This window comes from Rhinolophus sinicus, linkage group LG03 (genome assembly GCF_036562045.2).
Source record: "Rhinolophus sinicus isolate RSC01 linkage group LG03, ASM3656204v1, whole genome shotgun sequence".
NCBI classification, from domain to species: Eukaryota; Metazoa; Chordata; class Mammalia; order Chiroptera; family Rhinolophidae; genus Rhinolophus; species Rhinolophus sinicus.
Window position 1 is genome coordinate 176295918 of NC_133753.1, and position 24862 is coordinate 176320779.

General features: G+C 37.2%; 1 protein-coding gene across 1 annotated transcript in view; it reads right to left on the reverse strand.

Moving 5' to 3' along the window:
• Positions 1–24862, reverse strand: part of LOC109450219 (sperm flagellar protein 2) — a 159206-nt gene that overhangs the window by 46248 nt on the left and 88096 nt on the right. Inside the window, exons 20-26 of the mRNA XM_074329218.1 lie at positions 23270–23359; positions 20164–20312; positions 15860–15987; positions 15638–15776; positions 12989–13126; positions 10317–10345; positions 7063–7243 (exon numbers count right to left, since the gene is read on the reverse strand). Of these exons, the coding sequence (XP_074185319.1) occupies positions 7063–7243; positions 10317–10345; positions 12989–13126; positions 15638–15776; positions 15860–15987; positions 20164–20312; positions 23270–23359 (854 nt within the window). The remainder of the gene's footprint in view (positions 1–7062; positions 7244–10316; positions 10346–12988; positions 13127–15637; positions 15777–15859; positions 15988–20163; positions 20313–23269; positions 23360–24862) is intronic.

Sequence of the window (24862 nt, forward strand, 5' to 3'; positions counted from 1 at the left end):
TTAATTGGGCTCGTGGACACTTGAACCCTGGGCTTCCATTCTACTCTAATTCAACATCATCCCAGGAAGGTGCAGTGTTTATGAGGATGACCTCTCCTATAGGCCAACCTCACTGTTGCTTCTTAGCTTCATTTTCTTGGGGACCTTCGATCAAGCTTCTCTCCGTGTCAGCAGCCCCCTCCTTTCATTCTCACAAGTATTCTGGTTTGAGAGATTAGTTCTGTGGCCACCCCATAAATGCTGATGAATGGGGAGGGCCAGGGTGGTGCCGGAGTCCTTCCATCTCTCCTCTGAGGCTGGCTCTGTGCTTCAGGCAGCAGAAAAGCCTTGTCTTGGGGCTTACGCAGCTGGGGCCATGCCTACGGTTAGAAAGATTGGGCCTTTTGAGTTAAGGCCAACTGTCCCAGAGGAAGTGGAGGGAGTTTGTGGGTGTAACCCTAAGAAACGAGAGGCGAGAAAAGACTCTAAGAGGAAGAAAGAAAACCCTGCACACACCCTGGAGGCAGGAGTCACATGTGGTTCAAAATTGTAAAATCTCAATAAGGCAACCGGTGAGGAAATGGTGGTCCATGGGAATTTATTTATTTATTGAAGTGCTTACTGTGTCCAAACCTGACATCATTTCTGGGGAGAATTGGGTCAGGGGCTGGGAGGAGAAAGAGGAAGTTGGGTGGAATTGAACAGAAAGATGATTAAGGCACAATCTCTCTACCCTCAAAGAAGGTCAGTCTTGGGGGTGAGATAGACCTGCTAATTCTTGCCCTCTCCAAATTCCTGCTACACTTCATACCCCATGGCTCGGCGTAGAACTGTCCCCAACTGTTCTGTGAGGGTTAAGTGTTGCCCCACCCTTCAAATGGGCTTTAAGGCTCCCATGAGCTGAGCCAGTCCCACCTCTTGGTACCCTCCATAGCTTTTAGCACTGCGCTGTGCTTACAGGGGATGCCCAGGAAAGGCTTAGTAATTGATGGAATTTGCTTCTTCAGTACCAGCAGCACTTTGGAAGGATGCAGAAAGGTTACAGAGAGCAAGCCAGTGTTGTGGTGGTGTTTTTTTTCCCCAATCAGATGCTCTTTAGATAAAAACTATATTTCATGACATATACTGTACTTCCAAATTCTTGGTAAAGTTGAAAGCAGACTTGTTAACAGTCCCCCCTAAATTGCAAGCAATTCATTTTGAATCTGTTCTTGCAAAGCACAGTAAGTTAGCAATTTCCTTTAAAATTGGATTTTTCTCCCTTGTAAACACCCTTGTGTTGGTGATGATGATGATGACGACGACGATGACCACCATCTGCATTTTTCTGTCCACTTCCCTCGAAGACCTTTGGGTCTTTCTCAAAAAAGTCGACATAGTTCACAATACATCTAGCAATGCAACCTGTAAGGCTGAAGAAACTAGAAATAATGTCTTGACACTGTGGGAATTAGCTATGTCTTGCTTCTTTGAAATCATTGCATACCTGCTAATTAGAAGAAAGTTTTGCTGAAAATTAGCATGGCATACTAAATGGATAGCTCCTGGTAAATTGCTGTGTAGGAGAAAGCCTGTGTTAAAAGTGCTCTCATTTCAGTTGCACTCATCTTAGCTGGCATTCTTTTCCCTGCAACAATGTACTGAATCATGCCTGTCTCATTTGGAACTCAAAATTTCCTTAAGGTCATGTGACATCAAAGTCATAAAAGTCTATTAGAAACATACAAGCAGGATTCAAATATAATTATGAGTAACATTAATTACTATACAACCCTTTCTCCTATGTTTTCTGTGTAGTTTTTGAAGGTCTACAAGGAAAATAGTACAATTTTGAATGAGTCTTTTAACATAATGATCTATTTTATTTACAATTTCTAAAGCACTTTCTTATACATTATTTTATTAACTCTTTTCAACTATTCAAGAAAGGAAACATAAGGAATGTCTGTCATGTTACAGATAAAGAATTGAAGATTCAGATTTTCTTAAAATCACATAGCTTACTTAATCAAGAGGGATAGCCAGGGCTCATTGTGTTGTATGATACTCCCTTTCCAATAATGTTTTAGACATGTAAAATGTCTACACATCATATTTTAAAATGTCATTTCCCTTGGGTGATTTTAACGGGACTCAGAAGACTTGTAAATTATGTGTATATAGCTGATCTGGCAGTAAAAATAATAATTCATATTTTTTCCTAGAATTCTTAGATCTGGTTCCCCACTCGCTGGTGCTTGGTAGCTGTTGTTGCCTTATCAGTAACCATGACTGTCACCGCCATCATCATTGATATTATCATCCGTGTTATTAGTATAGCAGCAGCAGCATCTCAAGACTGTCTTTAGGGCTTAGTAGTATGTTAAATGTAGACATTTTGCTAGGTGTGGGATATATAAAAAGTATTAGAATCTACTTATGTATTCAGGAAAAAAAACAAAATAAAAATTACAAACAGTAATCTAGATTATAAGAGCTAATGAGTGGGAGACACAATAACTGGTACAAGGATTGGAAGAGCATATGATCACAGAAGCCTGGGGTTTCAGGAAACAGGCAACCCACTGGTTAGGAATGAAGGTAGGAATCAGCTCTGAAGACTTAAAGCAAGTACAGGGTTTAAGCAAATACAAGGAAGGAGGAGTATAATGTAGGAGAGAAAAATGGCATTAGCCGGGGCGTTGAAGTGGTTAATACCCATGGAATATGTAGGCGGCAATATCTAGTCGATTGATGAGAAGCTTGGATGAGGTGGTACCAACGGGATATGGAGTTCTGAGCCTCTAGGTCAAGTGTTTAGGATACTTTGCTGGCTATGGGGGATCATCTCAATTCCTCTCGGGTCAATTCTCCTCTCAGGTCAATAATGGAAGATCGTTTCTGTATTCTTATAATTATTTACTAATCATGTTCCTTTATCTGGATCATTTTAGTTTAATGTATTATAGTTGTAGATATAGTTGGGGTATAAATCTACCATCTTACAGGGTGCTTTTTATTTGTATTGCTTGTCCTGAATCTTTTTTTGTCCTACTTTCTTTTCTCATTTGGATTATATATTTAAAATTATTTCATCTTGGTTACTGTAGAAATAACACCATGAATCACTAAGTAATATTTAGACTTTGATGAGTTAGTAATTCATGTATAATTCTTAGGGTAGACACTAAGAGAATAGTAATAGAATGCATCACTTATAAACTTACAGAGGGGAAAAAGCAAGCAAGAAAAGATACAGCAAGGTTGAAAAAAAAAAAGGATGAAAAAGATACGTAAACAATATCCCAAATTACAATTTACAAAAAAAATCCATTATAGATAAAGAAGACTACCTGATAAAAATAAAAGGTTCAATTCACCAGAAGGATTTAACAATTTAAAATTGTATATACCCAACTTCATGGCCTCAAACATACATAAAGCAAAACTTGATAAAAACTATAGAGAGAAATTAATCCACTCTCAGAGTGTAATTTTATCATATATCTCTTGATAAATCAAAGAAGAAAACAAATTTTGAAAGGATAAATAAGATTTAAGCAATTATATATAATTATTTATGCATATTTAAAATATAATATATATAATAAATAAAATAATAATGTATAAATACTTATATATAAAACAATTATTGTGTATATGTAATACATACATAACATATATATTATATATAGACACAATGGAATATATATATACATATATATACATATATATATATATCAAGAACACACAGAACATTTCCAAAATTGACCATAAAGCAAATTTCAAAAAATTTACATGAGTGTGTCCTCTGATTGAAATGTAATTAAGCTAGAAATCAGCATCCTATTTTGAAAATTAAAAATATACTTTTGAAATGTTTTGCACAAAATGATAACAAAAATAACATCATATCAAATTTTTTGAGATACAGTTAAAGCAAGCCACAGAAGGAAAAAAAGAAAGACTGAAAATGAACAAACTATCACCCATTTCAAAGCCCTAGGGAAGAATGGGACAATAACCCCAAAGAAAATAATGAAGAAAAAAATAAAATTAAGAAGAAACAAATAAAGTAAAATGAATCAATGAGGTTGAAAGCTAGTTATTTGAAAAGGCTCATATAACTGATGAAGTTCTGGGTAAGCTGATCAACGAAGGGGAAAAGCACAAAGATTCAGCGTTGAAACTGGCACAAGGGACATCATGCAGATACATCAAGTAGACAATATACTGTGTTATATCAACACAAACATTAGAGGATATTTTAAAGAACTTCATGCCAATACATTTAGAAATCTAGAAATGGAAAAGTTCCTAGCAAAACAAAACTTACCAAAACCAATCCAGGTTTTTTTTCCAAGAAGAAATGGAAAATAGAAAGTATGCTATACCTGTTAAAGAAAATGACTCTTTGGGTGGAGCGAGTAACAAAACTCTTCCTATAGACGTCTTACAAAACTATAGGCCTAGATGGCTTCTTAGTAAATGCTACCAAACATCTCAAGAAAAATTCCAACTTCCACAAAACCTCCCAAAGCTATATCCCAACTTAATTTGTGAGGCTAGTGTTACCTGGATGCTAAAAGTTGACAAGAACAATATAAGAAAGAAAAATTACTGAATTTTGTCACTCATGAACAAAAGTTCAAAAGTTCTAAACAAAATATTAGGAAAACAAATCCAGCAATAGGTAAGAAGGATGATGCTTCATTTCAATGTTGGACTTATTCCTGGAATGCGATGAAAGTTTAACATTAGAAAATTGATCAATATATTTCACATTAACATAAAATGTAGAAAAATCATATGATAATCTCAATAGATATAGAAAAAGACATTTGATAATACAATTCATTAAAAAAACACAACCCTTCATAGTAGGCTAGAAATGAAATTGAATTTCAATAATCCGGTAAATATTACCTGAAAAAAAAAATCTACAGCCAACTTATTCATGAATCTTAACAAGCTGATCTGGAAATTAATATGAAAAGGCTAAGAGCCTAGAAGAACCAAGGTGCTCTTGACAGATGACAAGGTAGAAACATTTGCTCATCCAGATAACAAATAAATGGTATGATGTTGTGTGGTCTGGGTACAAAGATAGACAAACAAATAGACAATGCGGCTGCTCTAATTTATAATATGTGATCACCTAACTCATGGCAAAGATGATACTGATACTGCAGTGAGATGGGGAAAGGATTTAGTGTCACCTGTGAAAGTTGAAGTATTATGTACAGTATTGTCTACTGACATTGAAGAGAGCACATACTCCTAGATATACACCTGTTATGGGTGCATATGAGCACCAATGGACATGTGTAAGAATACTCACAGCAGCAATATTCATAACGGCACCAAACTGGAAGCCCAAATGTGTACCAGAAGCAGACTGGTTAAATAAACTGTGGTCTATTTATATAATGGAACACTACACAGCAACAAAAATGAACAGAATACAGCTACACTTAAGAGGATGGGAGGAATCTCACAAATATTGCTGAGCAAAAGAAGGCCCAAAGAGACAAAGGGTATGAGTCCATTATTTAAAGCTCAAAGCAAGCAAAGCTAAACTATGCTGTGTAGAGGTATAGATTTGGGTAATAAAGCTCTTAAGAAAGTCAAGGAAATGATTACTAAACAGGCAAGATGGAAGGTCCCTTTCATGGGGATGGAGGGAGTTAGGGCTGGGAAGGGGCATAAGAAGGACTTGGCAGGTGCAGACCTTTTCATGTCTCCCTGTGTGGTGGTTCCATGAGGATGTGTTTGGGGTGGGCTCGTTAAGCCATGCAATTATATTTCATGCATTTTTGTCTTATGTGTGTCAAAACGCACACTAAAATAGTTTTTAAAAGAAGCAAGACAATGAGAGGTGTTTATGTTCACTTTTGAGACGGAGAAAAGAAAGAAGTAAGGAGAACAAAAGAGAGAGAGAGGGAGGGAGGGCAGAAAGGAGGCACTATGGCTGCTATGGGACCAGGCCAGAGAAAAGAACCCTGGAGGCAGAGCAGCCTGGAAGGGACTTGGAAAACGCCCAATCAACAGTGCTGATTGCTTACTGCGAGATTGTGATGCAAGCCCCTCTTCTGCCTCTTCCACAAAATCTTTTGGAAAGTTGACTCTGCTTTCTGTTTGAATGAAATATTTCAGAGAAACTAGAAGAAGGCTTGACACAAAATGGAGATGGAAACTGGAGAATGTGGGAACAGTGGTCATCCGAGGTAAACTCTGTGTGCCTCTGGACGGGGTGAAGCCTCTGCTTAGACTAAAGTTATTTGTATGCTGTTCCTTTCTCCATTGATGTGGTACAGACTCCTTGCATACAGGGACTGTCATCTCTTTACCTCCCAGGGAAGGTGGAAAGGACATGGAACTTGCAAGTCCTAGAGACCCAGGTTGAAGTCCCATCTCTGACACTTACCTGCTGAGTGACCTTGGGCAAGTTTCTTAACCTTTCTGGATTTTAGTTTTCCACTGTAAAGAGGATACTAATAATTACCCCATAGGTGACTTATGTAAAATGCCTAGCAGAGGTTTTAAACTAAAGGCCTATAGGGCAGATGTATGCTCTGCTTGGCTCTGTAAATTTTTTTAAACTTGATTTTATTTCTAACGTGTTAAAATCAGTAGGTTTCACATAAAAATCAGAATTTCTGTTTTTTCTTGTAAAATTGGAAAATCTGGCCATGCTGGGGCTCATTTTAAATGACAAGGATTGGGTAAGGCACTTACCTCTTTAGACAGGGGTGTGATTTCCACTTGGCCACGGTGCTTGCCCCTTCCCCCCTTTGCCTTATACTTGACCTACTCTCCATGATATTTCCTGATTGGCCCTTAGGCCCCTGTTTGGAACCTTGCCTGGTCCAGCATAGAAAATAACCTAAAAGTTGGTTCATGCCTTTCTTGATCTCATGTGTTTGCTGTTTGAATTATTTCACTTTCTATTTCTTTCAGAAAAAAAAAAAAAAAAAATGGGGGCATAAATTTATACAATGCTTGCGAACATTGTGTAAATTTTTCACCCATGGCATGTCACCAGCGTTGGTACTTAATGAATGGGTATTACTGAAAGAAAATGTAACGACAAGCATGGCTTACCATCTGAGATACTGCGAAGGAAGCTTGCTGCCAGGTGTCCATTATCAGCTTCTCATCTGCCTCCAAGTTTAACTCTATTTTTTCTAGCGAGTGATCGATTTTGCCCTTCAGTAAGGTTTTTGGTTTGGGTTTGGATGTAGTTACATCCGGAGAAACAGATGATCGAGATACTAGAGGAATTCTTTGGAAACAAACAGAAAAAAACAGGAAATATAAAGATTTTATTTAACAGAAGTCTATTTTCATGACCATGTTACTTTGTGAATTTTGTTGTCTCGCTTTAATCTCAGTTTTCAGAGTTTTCTTGGAAGAACTCTTTAAATGGCAAAAAGACTATAAAAGACTCTATTCACATTTTTGTGGTCTAGAACATCTTAAAAACAAGTGGAAACTAGAAGCAAACAATGACAAAACGTAATTTTCGGGTTGCATGCTCAGTACTTGTGAGGAAGGGGATTAAACAATGGCAATGCTAAGCAAACACAATTTTGAAATTTATCCAGGGCGTAAACTTCTGACAAGGAGTAAATCAGTCATGAAAAAGCAAACCACATAGGTCTGTGTGTCACTACTTTAAGATGACTGGTATTGGCTTCCAGTGGACAGTTAAAAAGCAGGATGTGACAGATGTGAGGTCTGCAAGGGGGTATCCCAGTGAGGCAACAACGTTTTCGTGGTGGGTGGGGAAGATGTCGAGCAGCCTCCCCAGTCTTGAGTATGGATGATGAAGGCGGTCTCTTTGTGTTGTAAAGTGCTGTGAGAACACAGCGTTAAACTCTCCCTCCTCCTTCTCTCAACCATACTGCCGCTCCATGTAGAAATTTCGGAGCTGCCCTGGAATACTCTACCCCTAAGGATCCCAGGATCTCAAAGGCTAACAGAGGTGGGAGAGATCCACAAGACGGAGGGACCCACCTCGGCAATAAAAAGTGAGAAGAGCTTTCATCTTGGGCAAGAAATGGGGAGAGAGGAGCTCTAAGGACACTTTTGCTGAAACTTGTGGAGGAGAGTCAGGAGCAATAATAGGAACAAGCGTTTGGTTTGGGAGACTCCAGTTGCTGGGGAACAGAGCGATGATTCAGAAAGCTGACTGTGAACCCCAGCAAACAATCAGCTGGCCTTGTTTGGAAGCATCAGATGAGGTTTCTTGAACTGGGCTCTCTGGGTCTTAGAGTGCTTGGAATTCTGACACGGTACCTTGCCTAGAAGGCACTGTGTTGAGCGTCTACTACTCGGTGTACCTCCACCCACAAGGGCAATTTACAGTTCAATAATCAAGTAATGTTAAATCTCAGTCCGAGACGCATGAAATACATGTGTCTAATAAGCTAAGGCAAAGGTTGTGTGATCATCTGTAGATGTTTAATATAGTATACAATGCATTTCCCAACATTTTGCTTTGGAAGACAGTAGTGGTGGCCCATCATTTATTAATAGAAAAAGAATTTCAATTTAGAATTCCTTTACTGGGAAGTACTCTGGTCTAGCTAGCTCTGCCATATGAACTGGGGCATGTCACTTGACTTTCTGAGGCTCTGTTCCTACTGGAATTATACAAATATGATGATAATAATATCACTGTTATTGTTACTAGTTATTAGTAATTACTAATTATTAGTTATTAATTAATAGTTATTATTATTATTAGGTCTTTGAAGGAATAAAATAGACAAGCTATGTGAAAATACATTGTGCTTGTTTCCCTATATATGTTAGACTGTGGTTGATTGGTGGGTTGGTTGATACATTGATTGACTGAGAGAGAGTTCCAGTGGATACTCATAGCAGTGATTTGAGACTAAGATTGGTGCAGAGTTGTTTTGCAGAAAATAAGAACTGGCTGTTCTTTTGCCTGTTTCATTCTACTAACCAACATTAATAGCTTCCCTGTTATGCCTGACTTGTTATTTTGTGCTAAGAACAGAATGCGCTGCTACTGTAGACATGGGAACTTGGCCTCTTTTGGTGGCTCTGATGGTTTATACTGCCTTTGGAATGTTTCATTGTTTTTCGTTTCAAAGTTCTCTTTCAGCGGCTTGCTGAGTTAAACATTTCTCTTGTATTTGTATCAAGAAGAGAGTACAAACTTTCCTTCTTGTGTTTTCTTGCTTACACATGGGCCTGCTAGGGACATGATGGGAATAGATGGAAGTCAAGAGAGAGAAGAAATGGGCCTCAGATCACTATATAACCTTATTGTTTTCAGGTCATTTCAAATCCTTTCTGGAATCAGGGAGGGTAAAACAAACAAAGCAAGAACATACAACACTTACAATTAAAATAGGGCATGTAAGTAAGAATAGTTTATTGTCATATTGTGCAATATTAATAACAGTCACTACTTAATGAGAATTACTGGGGACTAGCTCTCAGGTTTTCTGATTCCAAATGTGGTACTACGTGCTCTGAGGATTTCATTATACATATAAATACCAAATACAAATACAAAAAAACTGAAATACAAAATAAGACCAGGTTTTGGTCCTCTAATTGTGGAGAAATGACAAACAGAAAGGCAAAGTGATAATGAATTGTTCTCTTTTTTACAGTCTCCATTCGTGCTCAATATGCAGGGTAGGGAGATCACTTCTCCATGCTCACAGCAAAACCCCTCTGCTGGCTTTGCCAGTAGGGGCCTCGAGGGAAATGGAGAAACACAGAGGAGTAGGTGGCAAGGTGAGCATGAGTTATTCACAAGTGACTCCCTGCCAGCCAGGTCATTTCCCTTTGCAGTAATGATGAAATGCATGCATAGTGAGACCCTGCACAGTGCCAAATACACGAATGTAGACCATGAGTTTTTCAACCTGTTCTCCCATTAGGTATTAGACCAGTTGGCATATCTGTGCTTCTCTTTGGTTGTGTAAACACGACCTCCAGACTTTGCTTTAGTTAGTGGGGTTACTTAAACAAGTACCCGAGGGCTTAAAGATTGAAGCTCTTATATTCATGTATTCCATGATAGCTAGTTAATTATAGAAAGCATCTTTCTTAAGAAAGAACAAAACTGACCTACTGTTCAAAGCCCTCAGCTGAACCTAACCCAAGGGTATTTATGAAGCGATCCCTGTATTTTGCAAGCAATTAATGTTGCCATTTATTTCATAAAACATGAAATAGTCTTTTACTGCCATATTCACAGTTGGGAACAAATAAAAGTCTGCTTTGTATTGTGTCGATAACAAAAGACAAGGACAGTTTCAGTAAGTCTGTTTTTGATACTGAAAAGCTAAGCCAAATTGCTCCTGAAAAACCTGTTCTCGGCATTATTAAACGTTTCTAGCTAAATAAATGAAACAAGAAGAAATTCATTTGGTTAATTTGAATCTGTGGTATACAATAAAATTACCATTCATATACTGTTTTAAATTATGGAACATATTTAAATACTCCACTTGGATTTTAAACATAAATATGTACTTCAGTAACTTTTCAAACTAGCTCTTTGAAATAATGAGGAAAACTAAACATTTGTCTCTTTCCTTGGCTGAGAAACCAAATTGAGTTTTAACATATTCATCTATGGACTAATTTCACAGCTTGACAGTAAGTGTTTGTACCTGTCATGCTTAGATTTGGTAAAATAGTAGAGAGAAAATGAGTCTTGTAAATTCTACTCAGGGGAACCTACACAATAAATACCACACTTAAAATGAGTAGCATGCAAATGTAATCCCAAATTGTACAAATTGGATATTGACAAATAACTTTGGGGAACTGAAGGAATGTGTTGCAAGGTTATAAAAAAATTATTAGGTTGCTGCAAAAGTAATTGCAGTTAAAAAGGTTAAAAATAATCGCAAAAAATGCAATTACTTTTGCACCAAACTAATATTAGTCATTGAATTATAGCGTTCCATTATTTGGCAAATAAATTTTAAAATAAGGAACTTATTTCCTCCTTAACTTAGAGAACTCTTTAATTATGATTAAATGTAGTAGATCCTATTTTATGTAGTTGGTATTTGAGACAGTGTTCAAGGTAAGCTAGCCCTATTATATTATTTTATATAAAAGATTAATTTATTTTAAGGGGCATAATTTGATTCATATATAACTACCTATGAATAAGATTCCATTCTATATCCAATATTCTCATATAAGCAGAATCGATTAACGTTCAGCTCACATTTATGATAACTAGTAATTAATTCTTTCTTATCATTTTTCTTGTCCCAAAATCTTAGTTTTGAAAGGAATTTTTGAAATCATCTAGGACCGCATTTTCTAAAATTTATCTTGTAGAAAACTTGTCTTATAGACTGTTATCTTCCTTTCCCTTGGTTGGTTTTAGATGTGGATTCAGTTTCTCAGGGTGAGAGCCTTAAATCTAGGTATTGCTGAGATGTAAGAGTTACATCATTTCCAAAAGAAGCATATATTGCTCAGACGAATGAGAATGACTCATAAAAATTAGCTCTATTCCCTTTACCTGCATTATTGGATTTCAGTTACTTGTGCTATAAGCTTTTGACACACCTGTTCCAACATTCAGTCTCTGCTTGCCCAAACTGGTATCCTGGATGCTACCCAGACTGGCTCTGGCTGCTTTGGGAGTCTCACTTTAATCGTTAGCACAATTTATGCTTTGTAGCTCCCATCTGGATCCCAGAGTTGGTAACTGGTGAGGCTGCTCCTGCCTCTCAGGTCTCTGCTGACTTTTCAGGCCTCCTGTGGTCCAACCTGCTGCAGTCCCAGGGGTCTGTCCCTTTGAATGCTGGAAGTACTAGCATTCATAGTCATTTGTGGAACAAGTATTTATTCAACACCTACTATATGCTAGCTCTAGTGATTATCAAATAAATATTCTCATCTCCTGCAGTAGCTCCTCATGTAAGCTAATCAGCTGAAGACTAGAAATGTCCCCCTTTCCATTCTCTATTCTTAATGCTATTCTCTTAGGAAGAAATACTCCTGTAGACACAGCTTGACCAAGACAGACTATATTCCCCTCAGCTTGACTAAATGTCACATGGGCTTCTTCCTAACTCTAGGCTCCTGACGTCCTTGTTCTTAGAGTATTACTTCAGAAAACTTGTCATTATAAATCTGTTCTCTGTCTCTTTGAGACGTAAGTCTTTTAAAAAGCTTGCTAGTTTTAGAACCCAGAACTGTCTTTCTCCGGGATCTGAGAACCATCTCTTTGAAATGGAGCAACAAAGGAGAGAGCCCTCATGTGTCAGTTCCTCTGGGAGGGGAGGGGCCTCACATGGGAGGGTGATTCTCTCCAAGTGGTAAAACTCCCTCCTGTCACGAAGATAGGAGAAAGGTTATTCTCCCTTTAGGCGAGGTCAGTTAGAAAACACAGATAGCCTACTACTTTGCTCTCCCCTCCACCCCAGCTCTTAAACACTCTCTACCCTTATTCTTAGCAGAGCTGAGTATCCAGACTTGGTCTGTACTCCCTCCCCACTGTTAACAGAAAATCTGTCTTCTTGTCCAGTGCGATTTTCTATTTAAACAGTCTGCAAAATATACCTTAATCAGGTTGTCCTGATGAATGGTCTTGCTTTTCCAATCCAGACATAAACCTTTTTCTGGAATCAAATGCCTTCTGAGTCTGATCTAGCCCATGTGGCATGGATGCTTTCCTAGGCTTTGGCTGACTACTTTGGGTGTCTGCTGTGAGAGGACGATGAGGTAACAACTAGTAGAGACACCATCTCTGGGGTCCCCTCCACAGCTCTTAGGCTTCCTGGAAGCAGGGCTGGTGAGTGTTTGCTTGAGATGCTCCCAGTTCTGGTGCTTGTTTGGGCTGGGGCCAAAATGATTGATTTCAGCTAAGTTCCTTGGCAAGTTGGAGCTTGACAGAGTGCTGAGAGTAACACGACTCCTGAACAGACCCCTCACATTCCCAGAGTTGTTACGTAAGGAAAGTGGCTGTGGAGGAAAGAGTCTGTGTCATCGTTACCAGTGGTGCCCTTACCTGCATCAGTGAGAAGAAATGGTTTATTGCTATTCCAGTGGAGTCCTGCAACCAGGCCTCATTAATGATATCCAGACGCTCTTGCTCTGCCTCTTCTTTCCGGGCATCACAAATGTCCCACAGGCGGTCTCGTAAGTCCTGAAGAAAAAGATATATCACCGTTATGCTTTAGGGTCACGGCTCATATTACCTCAGTATAATAAAACCAAAATCCTTTGCCTGTCTTAAAAAATGTTCCTAAAGAAAATTCAGACCTAAAGCGCACATGTATTGTATTCCTTCATTCAACAGATATTTATTTTGCTTCTACTCTGTCTGAAAGACACCAAATCACATGCCCATGTTTAGCACAAATCCATGACAGTTCACTTCATTCATGGTGGCTATGCTTTATGTATTTTAACCCTTCTTCAGAAAACACTGCTGCTGCATTAATATCTATAAATCAAAAACTATAGCAAGGAAATGGATAGAAATATATCAGTCATAGGGGTTCTTAACTTACTTTCATCGGTTTTTATAAGATCATGTAAGTATAAAAATATAAAAAAAAATAGAACAATTGTTTCAATCAGAATTACTTATGACACTTTGAAAACTGAATGGTATATAAAGGCCCATCCTAAACCTAAGGAGTTCAGACAGAGGGCCCAAAGCAAAGGAAGGTTTATTTTTTAAAACTTTACAAGTTTCTCTACTATATACTCCTGCTGAGGAGTCACTGCTAAAAAGAATTATAATATCATTAATGCAGTTGATTTGGCCAAAACTTATTGAACTTGCCAAATAGAGACCACGTGTTCTTTTTTATTATCTATCTTATATATATAAGAATTGTTCATATTTTAGCCAACTGAAAAAAGAACTTAAAATAAATTAAAATTAAAATAAGTTTAAAAGATTATGTTAAGTAAATTATATATAATCTTGGGTTCGAGATGTATTTTCTAACTTGACCACAAAGACAAGCAACGAAGAAAATTTTTCTACATTTATCTGCATAAACATTAAAGGATTTCTCTGTGTTAAAACTCATCTCAAATAATATAAGACAAACATCAAACTGATAATATATTTGTAACATTTGACCAACAGATGGTTTATATCCTTAATATGTAAAGAGGTCTTGGAAAGCAAAAAGAAAAAGAGCACAACCCAACATAAAAATGGAAAGAAATGATAAACAGGCTTCAGGAAGAAGAAAAATAGATGGCAAACTTAGGAAAAAATGGTCAACTTCAAGTGTAAAAACAGAAATGCAAATAACAGAAGATATCCATATTTTTGCCCATTAAATTGGCAGAGATTAACAAAAAAGGTAGAACCCAATATTTGGTGCATTCTCATAATCTGTTACTTCGAGTGACATTTGCAAGTTTTTAATATGTTTAAAAACTAACCATAATTTTAGAATCAGCAATTTCCACTTTTTTAGAAATTTGCCCAAGAAAATAACTAAGGATGTGGTAAATATTTAGCTGATGACATTTTACTGTATAATTCTATCGAATAAAAAGTTGGTGCTCAGCAAATATTTGTTAATGAAATGACTAATAATAGAAATTTGTTAAATATATTATGATATAGTCAATTAATGAAATATCTTTGAGACATAAAAATAATAAGGTAGATGAATAAGAAAACATGTAATATTGGTGAAAAAGAATGTTAAAAAACAAAATGTATATTACAGTCACATATTTTGCAAAAATAATTGCCCCAAGGTAATAACAATAGTTAACGAATGGCAATGGGATTATGGATTTTCCATTTTAAATTTTGCTTCTTTTTATTACCTAATTTATCTACAATAAATATACGATACATTTGGAATTAGAAAAAAAATTCCACCTAAGATATTTTTAACTTAAAAACCTTATCATTCTACCAACAATCACCTGACTGATATGGGGAAGTTTCGAGGAGGGCTGGCACTATAAATAAGTAGAAAAAAGATAGAAAAGGCAGATAATCTTTGGATTTACATAGCTATTAATTACTGTTTGAGGAATGTCTAAGAACAGGTAAAATACTTTAGTTTTACTAGGACATTGTTAATTCAATACCTCTTGGGTTAAATCCGCTAGCACTTCACTCACCCAAGTAAGTCACTTAATTGCAGTAGCGTCTCAGTTGTTTCCTAACTGGTCTCCCTGCTGCTTTTACTCTACTATAGGCTTTTTAAAGAACCCAGCAGCCAAGACTTTGACTGTCATTCAAATCAACACCAATATCCTAAGAATGACCTCCCAGGCCTTAGGTCATCTAGTCTCCTGTGATCTCTTTGACCTCATCACCAGACACTCTGATCTATGCTTACTGTGCTCCAACCACACCTGTCTCCTTGCTGTTCTTCAAACAGCAAGTCTCCTCCTCTTTCAGTTCCTTTGCCTTCATTTGTCCCTGTGACTGATACACTCCTCCCCCAAATATCTACATGGCTCACTCAATCACTTCTGTACTGAGTTTGCTCAAGTGTCACCTTTGCAGTGGGCCTTTCCGCAACCACTCTTGAAAGGCAAGTTTTCAAACCATTTGCCTCTTCATCCTCACATGTTCATGAAAGTAAAAAGGGAATGAATTAAGGTTTTGCAGTACGAGGGTTGAGAGTGTGGAGACCCCGGCCTGCTTGCTCCCAGATTCCCTTACATTCACTCTTTGGTGTAGTTCAGCTTTTGTTTCCTCATCATCCCACAAGTCCTCAGGAAGAGAGTTGAAATCAGCCTGCCACTGAGATACAAAATCTTGCTTGTGATCTGGACGCCTTAGAAACTGCTGAAAACTTGCTCTGTGAGGCACAAAGAGAATGAGACAGCGCTTACATGTCATGCCTGTAAACTGCAAAACTCGAACTTTGGAAACTTTACTTACTTAATCTCATAGAAGTAAGTAAGCACAGCATGCTGGCCTTCTCGCAAATGCCCGAGTACTGTTTTGACAGAGTTTATATAGGAAGTTTCTATTAGCTGCCAGTAAGGTACTAAAAATGAAGGCATTTCCTGTGAAATAGGAAAGCATACAAATCATAATTTCAAAGTGAAAATTCTTCTGAATAGTTGAGTCAAAAGAGCAATACTAAACAAGGTGATCAAGATACACTTGCAAATACTTAAAACATCCTCTGTGAAGCTTCTTGCTCCTTTTTTACTTCCCCTCCTCCAGCTAATTTCTGAGAACATCTATCTCACAAAGCCAGGAACAATGGTTGTCTTATTCGCCACTTTACAGTTTTCCTTATAATTTCCACAGTGTCTGGGACAAAGTAGGTGCTCAAGAAATATTTATGGAATGAATGAATGAATGAATTGAATTGTCACAGATGTCACATTTTGCCTAAGTTGGAAAACTGCCTAGTAGGTAGAACACCTAGTGCTCACGTCAGAGTGATAATAAGTTATTTCTCTGAATTTACCCAGGATATTTTTATCTTTGCTCTGTGCACCATGAAAATTGGAAAGTTTCTTTTATGTTATCTTTAATGATGCAAATAAACAATTAAAAACATGAAATAATCAAAATGAAATAAAACTAAAGCTATTATATTCAATATAAACTTGCTGAACTCATTATTCCCTTATTGGCTGTGCATTTATTTACTCAGGGAATCACACACAGGGACATTAGAGGTAATCTGGGCTAATTTTCTCTCCAATGTAGAAATGCCAAATACTAGAGGTAGATTATCCAATCTCCCTGTGGCTCTCAATGATGCATTAAGTACAACATTCCAAGGCAGCTCCCTCCAATGTCACATAATTCACAGAAAATTCTTCCTTGTGTTAAGCAGAAATTTGCCTTGCTGTAGTGTCCATGCAGCCTAGCTGTGCCCTTTGGAGAAGGACAGACTACATTCATACAGTCTCTCCTATGACGGCCTGTCAAATATGTGAAGACATTAGTGAGGAGAGGTGGGCTGAGATTCAGGATGAAACTTGCTTGTTTGGAGATGCCCAGCGTCTACTGCAGCATATAACAGGTGCTCCATAAATGTTAACATGGGTGTAAGCTGACTCTCCTGAACCCAATTTTATCACCAGTTAAATTTTTAGGAGACTGGATGGCTCCATATAGTTCTAAAAGCCTACAATTCTATATCCAACCATACTTCAAGTATTCATTCATCTAAATGAAACATTTACACTTCCTTTAATGCTACTCTGACATTATTTTGATGCCTTTTTCTTACCTAGTTCCACCCTCTGGCTTCTACTTTGTCAGTGATCTCTCTTAAAGGATATGTTATCCAGAATGATGATAAAGACCATTTTAAATAAGTCCACTACTAAACCTCCCACGTGGTTGACTTCAATCCATTAATTAACACTTGGTGCATGAAGAGTTCCCACATAAGAATGGACCCAATTGAACTAACATCCTGCTCACAGCTCTCACTATCTACAAGAACTTCATGAGAAATTGTCAAATACTATTTTGAACTCAACGTATGCGATGTCTGTGGGACTTCTCTGACCTGCCTATCCAACCTTGCTATCACGGAAAAGGAACGGGCCAGGTCAGCTGGACTTGGTGAACTGTGTGGGCTCTGGGGGATCAGTTTCGTTTTTTGTTAGTGCTCTGAAGTCATGCATTTAATAACTATCTCTCGAATTTTGTCAGGGATCAGACATGATTCTTGGTCTATATGTTGCTACATCCCATCTGTCTTTCATTAAATATTTAGGCATTTTCCTACATCCAGTCTTCAGGAATCTCCCATATCCTCTGTGATGTCTTTGAATTATTGATAATATCATATCTCTAGGTTCCTCCAGTCTCTGGAAGAACCAGGTGTAATTTTCCTGGGTCTGGGAAGTTGAACTTATGTGATGTGACTAGATGTTCAGATCCATCCTTTCCAATTAAATAGTATTCTCTTCGTTGGAGAAGACTGAGCATAATAGGAAATTGGTAGGCAAAGCAGATATTCTCCAAAGCTTCAGAACAGAAAACAAAGAACTTTCACTTTGACTGCCTCCTTTGGTTCTCTCTGCACCTTCCCTTGCTGGCAATGAAAGAGGGACAAAGTTTCTCCTTGAACTTGGCTGCTGTCTCCACCTGAGAGAGCCAGATATGAAAGTAACCTCTCTCTCTCTTTCTCTTTCCTTGTTGCCTATTGAGGTAAGGTAGAGCCGGGGTCCTTGGAAGGCCTGGAACTAGGGTTACCAGATAAAGTATAAGATGCTCAGTTAAATTAATCAATTATCGGAAATTCAAATTTAACTGGACGTCCATCTGTCTTTCCTCGTCCTTGGCAGGTAAACTCTGCAACTTATGTGTGAAATGCTTAAAGTGGAGAAAAGACTAGAATGGATCACGTGGCCTTCCTTGTTTTCAAGCTCTAGGCTACTTCTAGTTGTAGCAAAAGGCATTCTCTACATAGTTTTGCTTAGATAACTGGAGTTCTGTACCGTATATCTTATTGTCCCTTCCTATTTTTTGTTGTCCACCCTGCTCGGGGCCCTGGAAGACTAACGAGAACTGCTTCAGGAAACTCCCTTGTCTTCCACCTCCTGGGCAAGAGATGCAAGAGCAGGAAGAACATGAGGTCTGGTTAAGTATTTCCCTTTTCTCTTCTGTTGGGTCAATGTAGGTGGCTGTATCCCTCTGCTGAAGGCCACAGTTCCTGTCAGATGGCCCTCTCCATGCAGAGGTCCTCTTGAGGGTCTTGCATCTGCTCCCTTTCCTTACCTTCTCCAGACTACGGGCCATAATGGCTCCCAGCTATCCCTCTTTCAGGCGTAATGATCTAATCCTTGTAGGTTTCCTTACTTACTGGCCACATACATGTAAATAGTCCTTTATTCAACTCTCCTTAAATTATCATCTAATTTCTGCCGGAATCCTGACTGCTAGGAAATCTACCTGGGAGTTAGTGCCATATCTCATTGTTAATGTTTATTATTTATTTTTTTTACTTCTGTCCTCTATTTCCTTTTTGTCTTCTATGATTTTATTTCTCTCAAGGGCTTCAAGGTTTAGAGTTTAGAATTTCAATACTTTTGTCTCTCACTCTCCACCCCTGACAAATCATATTATTTTAATTTTATTCCCATCCCCCAACTCACTTCTATATCCTACTTCTATGACAGGTTTTCAATATATTTATTTTTAAAAGTAGCTTGTGTTTCGCTGAGTAATATCAGTTACATACATCCATTATATAATTCAGTGTTCTCATCTTTATTTTCTGTTGTAATTCCCTCCTCAATGTCAATTCATTCATTTATTCATTAGAGCCCTATTAAGAATCTGTTACGCCCTCTGCCCGGTGTTTGATTCCGTATTGAATACAGTGTATTATTTCACATATTCTGACCTTCCCCCAAATTGTTTATAATCTAATTAGGAGACATGATATTTGCCCAGGAAGCCTCAATAAAAACAGCCAACACCACAGTCATTGCAATTCATAATTGGGTCTCAAATGTCTGGGACAGATGGTCAGGGCCGAGTTAGGACTGCAGTGAAGAAGAGAGGGACCGAGTCTTTAAAAAAACAAACAAACAAAAAAAAACTCGTTGTCTTTTAAAAAGTTTTAAAGGAAAGACTATTCTTTGTGCTTCTCCTAAGATGATTTGTCTATGAAAGAAACCAGATACGCCTACGTGGCAACTGGGCTTTGCAGTTGTCAGGGAACAAAGAACTGGCTGGAGCGTCCAGGGCTTGCCTGGAGCACCTCCTTGCCTTGCACTAGTGTACCCACTGAAAGTTCTCCAGCTAGAAAACTGCCTTTTAGTAGTATAGTTTCAAAAATTTTCTTCTATTTCTAAAAAGTCAGAGGTTAAACTTGATTTGAAAGCATTATGATGTGGGCATGAGAACATGGATAAAGAGAGATAATTTGCTGGATATGTGTTCTGAGGAAAGTCATTCTTCCAGGAAACTGCATTTCTACTTGTCCTTGGGGAGAAAATTGGTCCTCACAGAACCTATTTGTTCCCTTCATTTCAGCACTCAGTAGCAGCAGCTGAAAGCATGATTCAGAAACTTGAAGGAGAGGAGAAAGGAGGAGATGTGGTTCAACGAGTAATCTCAAAAATCATCTCGGTTTTTTGATGACTATATATTTATATCCAGCTATGAAAGGCCTTCTGGATGGTGCAAATAATGGTGTGAATATTACTATAAACAAGAAAAATAATAGATTCTACTAGCTTGAATGTAAACTGCCGTACCTCAGGAATTGGTTCATCCACATAGACCCATTCTTCTGATCCTGGCTTAGGTGGTGGTGGCACCGTTGGAGTAGGTGACAATTCTGTAGATTCAGCAGGCAATTTCTTTACTGCTACTTTGCCTCCTTGTGGTTTTCCTTTAGGAGAACCTTAAACATGCATAGTAAGTCATTCCATTACATGTAGATGAAGGGGACCATCTACTTAGGTGGACAACTAAATCTACGATTGCCAAGGACTTCAGGCAATTCATTAATTACTTTTTAAGCAATTTTGGGCAGCCATGCCAAATAAAAAAATCTCATTCTCTACAGCTCCCAAATTAACCAATAATACCAATAACAGGTTTTTTTTCTTTTTTAAAGCAATTCCAATTTCTGTCATTCATTTGGCTATGAAAAGCAACTTGATATTTTATTTTCATCTCTGTCCTTGCTTCCACAATGAACATATGGTGCTTACGAAGTTTAGAGTCTGGAGCAAAGTACATTTCATTTCCTATTTCAAAAACTGGCAAATTAAACTCCCTACCCTGAATGAGACAGAGGGTAGCTATACCAGGAGTGGTTCTCTGGGTGTTCCTTGGAGTCCAGGGGAAGAGCAGGGAGGAAGGAAGTTATTTTAAGAGTTGGCCAGAATCGGTGAGGGAGGGGGAGAAGGAGAATTGTCGCTTCTGAATATCCCCACATTCCCTGCATGAGCAGGAAACTAGATGAAGGTAACTGCTTTGCTGTAAACCTCAGTGAATTAAGGCATGAGAGAGGAGGAGGGGGGGACAGAAGAAGGGAGAGAAAGGAAAGAGAGACGAAGGAGGAAGAGGAGGAGGAAAAGGAGGAGAAAGAGCCTCATTTTAGTTCAGAATCCAGAAATGGTACATGCTGACTTTCGGTGACAGCATCAAGAGGGGAGTCTAGACCAGTTAAGTGGCACCCTTATGCTCTGAAAGACTTTGTGACCGACCAAAGTCCTTAACTTGGAAAGAACCAATATTTCCTTAAATGATCAAGGCTATTAGAGTTTAGAAATTCATTCTGTTTAAATTCCACTTACCTTTCCATTAATTATTCAGAGTTTACATGTAGTTTTTATAGATGCCTGTAAAGTTGGGAGCATGTTTTTTCCCCAAAATATATTTCTTTAATGAGTATTATTTAATAATAATGCTATTTAGGAAGTACATATATCTTCTACTTTTATACTAGTTAAAAATATATGGATTATAAGTAGAGGGGAAATTGTGAATTCTATCTTCTGGATAGTTTAGGTGACTTCTACCTATACATTTAAAAAGAGTGTCCATCATCCACAGGTCTGAAGTCCCATATCTAGATCATTTTTTTTTTTTTAATTTAGGAAAATTTAAGAAAATCCTTGTTCAGTCAATAACCAAAATGTTCACATATATTTTTCTATATGATGACTTTTCATCCTTTGACCTGAATCTCTGGTGAAATAAAAGTGATAACACTATAGCCATTTTAAGATAAATTTCTCCAAGAAGAATTCCTAAGAAGAAGAACTTTGTAATTAGAAATGTGAAACTGGAATGGGTTTCTTTTTCTTTTTCGCCTATTTCAAGTATTATTAAACACCAGAGAATTTCAGTAAAATAATAGCAAAATTTTTTGAAAGTCCTTGGGAGTTACTTAAATTGAGCTAACTACAGGGCTCCAGTACATATAGTTACATATGGTTGAACTTGTATATGCTCATGGTTCATTTGGAGTGTATATTCTTTTAACCAAGAACCAAGGATGCTCTTAAAGCATGTGCAGTGTTTGCCTAACTTGATGATTTGGTACCTAATATGCATAGGTATACTTAATTTCTACTTTTGATGATTCTATGGTGAGCCTTCGTTTGTTTTTGTTGATCACAATGAGAAACAAGGGATGTGTAATGTAAGTGTGAAAATTATTTTTCTATTAGTAAATAGGTGAGAGCTGAGCATAAATTATAGCCTTTAACTTTTTAGCTAAAATTTTTATCTCAGTGTTAACTCACCAAATGGCTCCAGTTATAAGCCAATCACATCATGTAATCAGAGAAGGGTGGGATTCTTTTTGAAAATCATGATTATGAATCTTAGATGCCAAAAATAAAGATGATTTTTAGTACATCATTTTGTGAACATTGCACACTCTTGGGTACCAACTATGTTGGTCATTGGTAATGAAAAGTTAAACAGAGTTATACAATCTCTGACAACTCATTTAAACATACTATGGAAAATGTTAACTGTCTGTAACCACACTGCATTTCAGTAATTAATTAGTTGTTATTGCAGCTTCAACTAATATGCTTTTAGAGGCTGGAATTTTCTTCTACCAACGTCAATTACTTAAAAAAATTATATCCCCCTTATTTCACAGAAATAATAAAATAAAGTAAAAAGAATTAAATAAAATTAGGGTCAGGAAAAACACAACTTAAAGTAGAAGGTCAAAACCAGGAGATGAATTAAAAGGCAGATAGTGAAATATAGGTCCTTGCACAGATATTAAATTGGAAGCACTAATTTGGTTCTGAACTTCTAGACAGCCAAAATAGAAAAAGAAACGCTATAATTTAGCTAATTATCTAATCACTTAGAGGAAGAAAGATTTTCCTGTCCTTTGATTCTGAGTGAAATTTGCCACCTACGATTTCATACAGGGGCCATTGAATGATGTAGTGGGCATATTATCCCTTCATATTATCCCTTATCATGAAAGTCTCACTTCCACTGCTGTGTTATGTCATAGAGGCAGTTAAGGACTTTATACCAAAGTGCTTATCAATGAAAGCAGTTCCATGGGTGCCCGAGAAATATGGTTCAGTATGTAGCTTTCTATTGGCATAGCTTAGCCCAAGGATAACACCTATAATATCTATGATGAAGGGATATTCTGTATTAGATATTCTCTAAATTATTCCTTACAAGCATCACTTGTGTCAGCAGGACTTTGCTGAGAGCCAGGCTGCAGAAACACTGAGGTTGTACTCTTTGGGAGAGCCTTATGGTTTACAAATGCCTGAGAGAAATATTTAACGTATACTACTATACAAATCTAGCTTTTCATTGAGACTGTTAGAAAATGCAGAATTACATATTACCGTTATCTACCTTTGTCTGCTGTACCTTTTCCTTTGAGTGAAGTTTCACCTTTCTTCCCTTTTCCTTCCTGAAGAGATTCTGGCTTACCATGTGGGGGTTCTAAATAAAATTCAACACATATATATCATTGATGATTTTCTTTAATAGTTTGGGCTATATGATTTGTAAGCAATCAAATGTTATTTCTCACAGATAAACAGTTACATTTGTGAACCACCTAAAATGTCTCAGGCCTTTGCTGTGAGTTAAAATTCATCTGAAGACAGACTCTGGTTTGAAATTTCTTGAATGACAGCCTTGATAGTACTATTCTGTCATACTAAGTTTAATGTCAACATTTCATAGTGGATTTGATTATAAACTCTTTAATGCAACATAGCTGCAGAGTTTTAAAAGTTAGTCACAAGACAATTTAAAGCATATGGCTCTATTTGGATATATTTCAACTGAATGATCCTTGCACAATAAGATGACTGGAACTATAAAACAAGAACGATGCCATAACCCCTTGAAGAAGAGTTAAATAATCACATTGTTTTAAAATTGTGCATCCTTGAAATTGACTGCATACTCGGTTGCCTTGTGACTTCTGCATTATCCATTTTTCATTGACTGTAACTTATAATGCAGAGGATAGATTGGGTATATTTATCTTGGATTCCCTGGAATCTAGTTCAAAATGTCTTCAAAGGGTGAAAATGGGAAACTGATGGTCAAAGGTCAATAAGATGTCCCAAATAATTTCAAGTTTCTTGAAAAAGTTTGCTACATTCTGCATTACTCACTAAACAAGTTCAATCATTTCCCTCCCTTTGTCCTGAGCTACAGTTTTTTTCTTCGGTAGAAGGATGACTATATGGGTCAATTTAAATATCTGTGATGGAGAGACCCAATCTGAACTATTCTGTGTATTTAGAAGTGATGGTTATAAGAATGTGTAAATGCAGAACGCATATTACTTACACTTAAATATTGCAGATCTGACAACAAAGATTTCATAGAAATAAGACAAGAGCAAGACATAGAGAATGATTAACCTTGAAACTTTAACTTCTATAAAAGGACTTTTAAACAGCCAAATAGTTGACCACCAAACTCATAAGCAAACAAACAAACAAATATCTAAATATCTGAATCCATTGTTTTTAAGAAAGAAGCTTAATAATAGTAATATTAAAAGTCTACATAAGCTCCTAGTTCCTTTAATAACAATATTCTGGTTACCTAACTATTAGGTTGGTGCAAAAGTAATTGTGATTTTAAATGGTTAAAATTAATTGCAAAAACTGCAATTACCTTTGCACCAACCTAATATTTAACTAGCTCTAAATTTAAGTACAAGGCAACAGAGGAAGGTAAAAATAGAGATATCTAAGACACTGACGTATTTTGGGCAAGTCTAATTTCTTCTGGGGGCAGCATGCATTCTACCCACTTTTTTTCAATCAGTTGCAAAATATGTTCTGAAATCTCAAAAAGCATTCTTGAATAGCAGCATGGGTAGTGCTATTGTATTTTATCACACTGAGAATTTTAGTTTTAAATTAAATTCTGACATTTGGTAGTAAATTTGATAATAAACTCTTTAATAGAACGTAACTG